General features: G+C 29.4%; 2 protein-coding genes across 2 annotated transcripts in view; both read left to right on the plus strand.

Moving 5' to 3' along the window:
• The window catches only part of Prosalpha2 (proteasome alpha2 subunit), a 7,056-nt gene extending 2,337 nt beyond the window's left edge, over positions 1 to 4,719 (plus strand). Inside the window, exons 2-4 of the mRNA XM_018518097.1 lie at positions 2,401 to 2,580; positions 3,047 to 3,379; positions 4,287 to 4,719. Coding sequence (XP_018373599.1) covers positions 2,540 to 2,580; positions 3,047 to 3,379; positions 4,287 to 4,617 — 705 coding nt within the window. The 5' untranslated portion in view covers positions 2,401 to 2,539 and the 3' untranslated portion in view covers positions 4,618 to 4,719. The remainder of the gene's footprint in view (positions 1 to 2,400; positions 2,581 to 3,046; positions 3,380 to 4,286) is intronic.
• A 1,650-nt stretch (positions 4,720 to 6,369) lies between these two features.
• Positions 6,370 to 9,436, plus strand: LOC108767942 (vesicle-fusing ATPase 1-like; the record flags this gene model as incomplete). The annotated part of the gene is made up of 5 exons (XM_018518085.1): positions 6,370 to 6,489; positions 8,296 to 8,592; positions 8,696 to 8,880; positions 8,979 to 9,140; positions 9,319 to 9,436. Coding segments are annotated over 5 exons (882 nt in total), but the record flags the coding sequence as incomplete, so codon positions are not given.
• Between the last annotated feature and the right edge of the window lie 397 nt (positions 9,437 to 9,833).

Here is a 9,833-nt window from a genome sequence, read left to right on the forward strand (position 1 = left end):
TATATATATATATAGACCATATATAAGACCATATATATATATATATAGCGTTCTTTGTTAAATCGGCCATCCCCTGCCCATTTCAATTATATATATATATAATATGTGTACATGAAGCAATTTAAAATGCCATATTCTGTTCTATTTTTCCATTTAACAATAGTAGGGGAGACCGGGGCCGATTTTCACAATTTTTGATTATTGATTTTTAGAAAAAAGTGGATGCTTGATTTTGAAATATTATATACGTTACAATATACCTATATTCTTTAGGTATTAAAAAAAATATTACTCGTGAATTCATCATATCATAAAAATAAGTTATTTAATTTTAACCCCGTGTTCTGGGTTGATTGCCACACGTTCTAGGATTGGCAGTAGCAATATTTGTTACGGACAATACATATAAAAAACACAATTTTTATTTTAATATCAGTTCTATATTTTGAAAAATAATAGTAATTACCACGGTATAGTACTAATACAAATAAAATAATTATTTTAATCATAAAATACGTAATTTGTTTTTGTACCATATAGTTTCTATATTAAAAATGAAAAAATATATATCTAAATGAAATATAATATATTTGTAAGTATATTCTCTAAAAATGTGTCCTTTAAAGATATCAAAATTAATTGTCACCTAATCTCGTCTCATTTTGGTCAATCTACCCCACATAGCCATTTTCAATAAAAGAGATTGTATTCACAAACTTGGTCAGAATAATGATTACTTAATTGTAGCAAAGATCGTCTAAGATATGTCATTTTCTATGAATACAGGAATATTACGATTAATAATGCCAAAGACTAGTCAGACAACAAAATAGGTGATCATAAAAAACTCGCCAACTTCGTTTTCTCAAAAATCGCTATAAATAATATATACAATGCTTGCGGTGCAAACCATTTTACACAATAAATTAATATTATATCAGCTATCTACAGTCAAAAAAAGAGATTTTCCTGCCGTGTCTTGTTTGAGTTATAAGCATTTTGACAATCAACCCCGTACGACAATCAGCCCCGGTCTCCTCTATATTTTATTAAATAAGAATATTTGCTTTCTAGTAAAAAATTTTTCATGTATAAATGTATAAACATATATAAACATACATAACATATACATCAGATATTAATAAACATATTTAATTATGTATGAGATATGTCCATACATGTTCATACATCCTTTCATTTTAAAGTTACTTTTTAGTGTACTAAAAATAATAATAATAATCAGAAAATATCAAAAATAATTAAAAGGAAAATTTTTACATTATTTGTTTTAGAAAAAAATCAAATTTAGAGAAATGTAAAAGAATTGCTCATATATAATTACATGTAAAATTATGGGAGGATCCCGTTTGACTATACAGTTCTGATTGTATACACCACTCATATCAACTGGTGCCTAGTAATTTTTTACTGTTTTGCCAATGAGCGATACATGTGTGCAATATGCGATGTGTGCAATCGGAGCCCTCCCAAAATTATACATAGTTATGTATAAGCACATTTTTTTACATTTTTCCAAACTTGATTTTTTCTTAAAAAAACAAACAACGCGAAAATTTTCCCGTTAACTATTTTTGATGTTTTCTCAATTACTATTATTTGTAGTACACTAAAAAGTAATTTTACAAAAGAAACAAAGATGTGGACATATTTTTGATGTATAATTATATATGATTATGAATATTTTATGCATATTAGGTATGTTTATACATATTTATACATACTGATATATATATAACAAATTTTTTACTGGGATTATCTTTTAAATTTATTTAATTTTGTAATATATATTTTAAATTATATATGTTATGTAAAAATAATTATATTATAGTATATTTCTTATTTTTTATTAGTCTCAATTAATAAATCATTTCATAACATTAAAATACACTTGCAATAAATTTACATTAATTAATATATGCATAGGTTTGCTTAATATTTTAGTAAATATGTATATTTAGCAATAATAAATATGTTTATTCTTATATTTTTTTAATTTTCTCTAAAATCTTTAGAAATTATATACATACAATTACGAGTAAATCTATAGATACATAATTATTAAGTTTTATAGGCCTTCTATATGCAATAAGCCGCAAGTCAGAACGTCAGAAGTATTAACCAGTCTTAACCAAGTCGTTCAAGTTGGCTATTGGCCAACTTTACCGATTATGATTTAAGATCGCTTAGAACTTCTGACTTGCGGTTTATTGTAGAAGGTCTATTACACTATTACAATTATAAAAAATTTATTCACGAGTTACATATAAATTAAACTTTATCATTTTTTGATAAATTTTTTAATAATATATCTAAAGCGTGTTGTAATACGCGTGAGCATTTTCAAGGTCATGTATGTTATTTTATTTAGAGATATTCAAGGAACATTTCGAGTGCAATTCTCGTACCATTGTTGAATCATTTCTGTCAAGCTACACTTGTATAGTAGTACACCCGACACCGTTATACAGAGTAGGTGCAGTAGCTTGATATTGCTGTGTATTGCTGTAAAGTGATTGTCATGGCTTCTGAACGATATAGTTTTTCGTTAACAACCTTCAGGTAAATATATTTACAGTAACATAATAATCGCGTATGAAACAGCACGTATCACGCCAATATTCCGTATCTGGTGAAAGAAAATCGGGTGCCACTAAAAACAGATTAAACAGTAATCTAACCTCTTTCTAAACCGGGCTTACACTTGGCACATTCTCTATTTATTATGAATAAAAATTTTTGTTTTAATTAATAGCAATCTTATTAATATTAGTCCCTTATTGACAAATATATAAATAATCATTTTGTTTGAGTATATTTTATTTGAAAAAGCTAAACATAACATATGACAAGATGACTCGTCAAATTCTTGGAGTACATGTGTCAAATCTAAAAATACAAGGTTGTATAATTGATTATCTGAAAATTATATAAATAACACAATTAAAAAAACAAATAACATAATATTCATAATAATTTGTATATTATATAATTTATATATCGATTAATGAGACATTGTGTTTTACAGTCCATCAGGCAAGTTAGTGCAAATAGAATATGCCTTGGCTGCAGTAGCCGCTGGTGCACCGAGCGTGGGCATTAAGGCGTTAAATGGTGTTGTTCTGGCTACGGAAAACAAACATAAATCCATTCTCTATGATGAACATAGCGTCAGCAAAGTCGAAATGATCACAAAGCACATCGGCATGGTTTACAGTGGCATGGGTCCAGATTACAGATTATTAGTAAAGCAAGCACGGAAAATGGCACAACAATATCTCCTAGTATATCGAGAACCTATCCCAACTGCACAACTCGTACAACGCGTTGCAATGGTCATGCAAGAATACACGCAATCTGGGTGAGTTATAGTAAATACGATTACTTGTATTATACTAGATTAGTACATACTAAAAGCTGCTGTTCGTTGGAATTGGCAAAGATAAATGTGAAGGTATACAGAGTGTTTGATAAGTAACGATAAAACTCGCATAGGGGTAGAGCGGACTAAACTGAGTCAAAAAAAGTTCTTTACCATTTTATATAAAGATGTGTTTCGTGGGTTTTCTCCGTGTCCAGATCCATTCTTGGAATGCCAATGTTTTGTGAACCTTGCAGTTTACTTCATCAGGCGAGGAGCAGCCTGATACTGAGCTATTCCTCCGGGCCGTTCCTTTTATATTGCCATTCATTTTATATTACCTCTACCATTTTGCAATTTTCGTAATAGTTAACAAGATATCAATTACTAAAAATCACAAAGTATTGGTTTCCAATAATTTTTTAATCAAGTATTATAAACTTTACAGAAAAACAGCAAGAGACAAAAATTGTTTATTTTTTCTCATAGAGCTCTACGAATTAAAAAAAAATTTTTTGTCAACATGTTTTATCGTTACTTATCAAGCACCTATATAAATATTTTAAACGATTAATTATTTGGTAATGATATTTCCACATTATTTAATATACATGTATTACATATATATATATATATTTCATTGTCAAAATTGATTATATTATGCCACTGCATTTCAATATTTTATATAAAACAGCATTTAATATGTACTACTCTAGTGTAATATGAGTTATTCAATTCACCATTAGTCTTCAACTGTGATTTGTACTTGCTCTTAAATTTTAAATATAAAGTTACATATTTTTAAACGTTAAAAAAATATTTGATTGAATATAGATATGTAGGATATCTCTGCTTATAATAAGAAACAATTAGACAATACTAAATTATTGTCATTGCTAATTTATAGAGGTGTTAGACCTTTTGGAGTGTCTCTTCTGATCTGTGGTTGGGACAATGACAAGCCTTATCTATTCCAATGTGATCCATCTGGCACATATTTTGCATGGAAGGCAACCGCAATGGGCAAAAACTTCGTTAATGGCAAAACGTTCCTCGAAAAGAGGTATAGCGAGGATCTGGAATTGGATGATGCCGTTCACACTGCCATTTTGACGCTAAAGGAAGGTTTTGAAGGACAGATGACTGCGGACAATATTGAAGTCGGCATTTGTGACGCGAACGGATTCAGAAAATTGGATCCATCCAACGTGAAGGATTATCTCGCGAATATTCCTTAAGCTTATGTGTGAATTTCTTTTTTTAATATATTCTCGGATTACTCCGTAATCGTTAATAAATTTGAATCAAGTTCTTGCAATAAATGTCCTTTATCTAAAGAAAAACAATTGTATTTTCTTTCATAACAATCAAAATCGTATTAAACAAATTATAACAGTTTATGTAGTAAGACATATATCTTATAACTATATGTATGACTATATATCTTATAACTATATAGATGTATATATTAAGAATTACCTACATTTCTGAAGATGCTTCTAAACTTGATTAATCAACTGTTCATTTTAGCGAAATTTAATAATACATCGGTTTATGGTTAGCACCTTTTGTTACTCCGATACCTAGTTTTTCCAAACTTTTCATTAAATTTAATTTTTACAAAATTCTTCTAGCCTTACATCTCAATCCTTCGTAAAATGTGCGAGACTCGTGGTTGAAAATCGAGGTAAAACAAGAATCCGTATAACTCGAGATCTGCAAACTATGAGCCGACTGTTTCCATACGGAACCATGCGTTACATAAAATTTAGTAATATATAATTATTAACATTCTATTCATCTCATCATCGTTATCATCAAAAGCATTATAGCTCAAGTTGTATCATAGCTCTTCAATTATTCAGTTCTATAATATAGGAAGTCATTCTTAACACAATATATCTATAAAATTTATAAACATAAAAAATCGAATATTTTGTCTACATACATTAAGAATTTAACTTTTACATATTTTGTATTCTCATATCTCGTTTCTATGTGTCACAATCTCGAATGTTTCGAAGACATTTTAACGCAAAGTAACAATAAAACACCCGAAAATCACACCCTGAGAAGGTATGAATGTAGATAATAAAAATTTTGATAATACATATTAAATAAATGCAGAAAAAAGCATGTACAAAAGTGGTGGGGATACGCATGTATTGGAAAATCGCGCAATATATGTGTAGGACCAGAGAGCTTCTTTAAACAGCCCTTCTACAATAAGCCGCAAGTCAGAAGTTCTAAGCGATCTTAAGTCATAATCGGTGAAGTTGGCCAATAACCAACTTGAACGACTTGGTTAAGACTGGTTAAGACTTCTGATGTTCTGACTTGCGGCTTGTTGTAGAAGGCCTACAATAGGACTTTAAAATTTAGCAAAAGATGTAGAATCAAATATAAATAATAGCATTTTCGGCCCAACCGAGTTTGCACCAACCTGAGTTGGAAAATGCTTTGCTATTGGTTGACGTTATACACTCTACCAATAGGAGAGCACAAAACGTCATTAAGGTTAGTGCAAACCCGGTTGGACCGAAAACATCAAGAGTTTCGATTTTATCTTTGGTACCGTGACCTACGGGTGTTAGAAAGCTTTATTGGAGAACAGAAGAAGAATCTCAATCCCTGTTTCGCTATTGTCCGGATTGAATTTGCTTTGAGTATTATATATACTCTCCATAAAGAAGTCTGTTCAAGTCAGTTCCTGTTTTCCTTTTGTGATACAAGCATCGATTCGATCATTGTTGCATCTGAAGATTCGTCAGGTGCAGACGTTAAAATTTTTGTAAGTTTCTGACAAAACTAATTGCCTCTTCTACAATTGTCTTCTATATTTATTTGATAATATTTATTTAATTTATCTGTGGAAGATTGGAGGGAAAGAACTATTATTGGCCGTATCATCTCCAAGTGTAAGGAGCTTTTTAGACAAAAAAATACAAATCTCAAATAAATCGTTAAAATCTCTAAATTTTAAAAAACAAAAACATAATAATTTAAATATGGAAGAGGAACGTAAGTTAAATACAGAAAATGAAAGTGAACACTCTTCTGAAGAGACGGAAAATTCTGAAGAGGAAGAAACTCGATTCACTAGCGTAAAGGTTAGTTTTGATTGTTAGATTTTGACTATATTATACAAAATCGTGCGATATTATTTAACATGCACGAAACATTGATATGTCCATAAAAGTAAAAAGATAAAAACATGTGAGAGTGCGGTCCGCACGGTCAAGGTTACATTCGAAAACACTATCCGATCGTATTCTTGTATATTTTATTTTATATTTATTATTCACTGAATGTGTTAAGGATGTTTTATACATATTTTCAAAATAATAAAATTATGAAAACATTACAGATTCTAAATCACGTTTAAAAATAATACGACAAATTTAGTGACGGTTTACTATCTGTATATCATAAGTTATTTTAATAAATAGTATTTTTTAATCCTGCTCTAATAAAAATATATGGAAATGTACGCCATAAAATAAATGATGAAAATTTCGAGCGCGAGTGTGGCATGGCAAACAGCGCGCGCACTGGTCTATCATGCCAGAGGTCCCGGGTTGAACATCCCAGTAGGAATCGAAATATTTACGCTCGTGTCTCCTCTCGGAAAAGACCGGCAACCTCCCAAGAGTATTCTTGCTCACAGAAACACTCGAAATCAGCGTGCGCCCCACAAGCATATGAGAGACGAGAGGTGTAACAGACCAGAGGCGTAACGTAAAAAAAAGAAGAAAAAATACTAACGATACCTAATGCTATTGAGTCTTATCTAGAGCAGCCGGTGTCACTGCACATATTATCGATGATATGTGCAGTAACACCGACTGCAATAAATGAAACTCAATGGCGCATTATCGTTAGTATTTTTTTATTCTTCTTTCTACGTTAGGCCTCTGATTTGTTATACCTCTCTAGTCTCATATGCTTGTGGGGCGCATGCTGATTATTTAATTGCAACAAGTATATGGGACCTATAGACTACAGTTTTAATGCCGGTTCCGAGCGGTGGATTTTTCAAGAGGTAAACACCTCTGGAAAAATCCGCCGTTCGGAACCGGAATTAAAACTGTAGGTCCCATATGCTTGTGGCAATTGAATAATCAGCGTGTGCATCACAAGCATACAAAAGAGGTGTAACACAGGCCAGAGGCCTAACGTAACAGAAGAGAAGATACAAATTTCAATTTTTTAATGTAAGTACATTATGTATTCAAGATTATTTACGTAGAGTAACATTGCAATGCATGAACTAGTTGTCCAGTAAATAAACAAAATATTTGTTTGTTCTAGATCTTTGTATCTATTCATAATGAAACTTTGCATAGATTATTTTGAATATTTAAAGTACTTACAAAAGAAAAATGTAATTTTTTAATCATTTTTTAAATTTGAATTTTTAACAAAAATAATAAAATAAACTACAAAAATGTGTTATTAAACAAAAATATAATTTTATTCATTTTTATTGTTCATTGAATGAATAAACAAATAATTTTTATTATTTATTGATTACTCTTACAATTGAACTACTTCATCAATTATAATTAAAATATCATCTAAGTTATTCTTCTGTGTATTCACTTAAGGCTTTTGTCAAAAATTGTTCAAATTTCTTGAGTTTCTAAAATTTTTATTTTTTTTTAAATAGTCACATCTTTTTCATGAACATTTACATTACAAAGAAAATGAAATACAAAAAAAAAACAGAAATTTAAGCAATTTTCAACTGAAAATGTATTTTTTCATTATTTTGTTCTACTTCGGTTTAACTTTATCAATTTTGTTTCCAGCAACTAATTTTACATGAAAATACATAATTTTTAGATCGTAAAATTTAATCTTGCATTTATATAAGATCTATAGTCACTATAAATGTTTATTTTCATATCTTTTAGGCATTTACAAGTACATTGACTGAAGCATTAAGTCAATGGTTAGACCATAAGATTATTATTTGGGGTACACCGGTAACTGAAATTCTTGAAAATGGCAATTTATGCATTAAAGTTGCTCAGGCAACTGGACTCTTTTCTGTTCTTTTGGTAGGATTACCAAAGAGTGGAAAAACAACGCTTGCCGTACAAATTGCAAAGAATTCAAACTTCTCATTTGTTAAAGTTATTACATCTGAAGACATAATCAGCCTTAATGAATTTGACAATGAATCTGCAAAATGTCGTTTTATACGGAAGGTATGATATAACTCATTTTGCATTACACAAGTTTATAAGTAAATTCTTGTAATTATATTTGTTGTAAAGATCAGAATAATCGCTTATCATTTGTACATTTTAGGTATTCGACGAGGCATATTGTTCGCAGTTCAGCTGCATTTTAATTGATAATATTGAACGTCTACTAAGTTACTGTCCAATTAATTTTAAATATTCTGTTCTGATATTGCAAACACTTTTGATGTTATTAGAGAAATCGCCACCGCCTGGTCATAAATTGTTGATTTTGTGCACTTCTACTTGCCAGTAAGATGAGAACTTTCTTGGACATAGAGAAAAAACAATTAATAAACAATTAACAAACGTATTTTTACATATTCTTAATAATGTATTTCTTTTTACAGACAATTTTTAAACAATGTGGAATTACTTCCAACATTTAATACCATTCTTCATGTACCTCATTTGTCAACCCTTGATCATATGTTAAACGTGTTGGATGAAGTTAATCTCTTTTCAAAACATAAAATGGCTTCCTTTCGGGCAAAGCTTCAAGAAAAGCAACAGTATGATATTACTGAAATCTTTAACTTTATTAAGACAATATATTTGATATCCAGTAATGTGGTAGATACAGCGAATATATTTTGATAGATATTTTAATAGATATTTTATCATTACGAATTTCTCATGATATAAATACTTTATATATATATTTTATTGTTATACATTTTATGGTTTCAGAGTATTCATTGGTATTAAGAAATTACTTTGCCTAATAGACATAGTACGTCAAGTGGAACCAAGTGACAGAGTCGAAGAATTTTTTACAAAACTAGTGGAAGAAGGCGGTCTAGTGTAAGAGTTTGTTTTAAATTGCGTTAATAACATAATTATTATTACTATTATTATATCATATACATTTTATTGCTTGAAGATAAAAAAATATATTAAAATAAATTATGTTCTTAAGCAGACACAGACTATTTTTTTCACAATTTTTATTTTGATATTATTCGCTAATAATAATTTTGTACGATTTTGATCGTACGGAAGACTATGAAAATAAAGACAAAAGTTTTTTAAACCATTTTTAATACTACGTAAATTATAAGTAATACAAAATACATATATTTCAAATACAGCCTTAACCAAAAATAAGCTCATTATTAATCTATTAAACATTTATTTAAAAATTTATTTTTAACATTTGTAGTGAATTATCCTTTGTTTCAAAAACCCTTTATATATATTTATAT

This window comes from Trachymyrmex cornetzi, unplaced genomic scaffold, assembly GCF_001594075.2.
Source record: "Trachymyrmex cornetzi isolate Tcor2-1 unplaced genomic scaffold, Tcor1.1 scaffold74, whole genome shotgun sequence".
Taxonomy (NCBI): domain Eukaryota; kingdom Metazoa; phylum Arthropoda; class Insecta; order Hymenoptera; family Formicidae; genus Trachymyrmex; species Trachymyrmex cornetzi.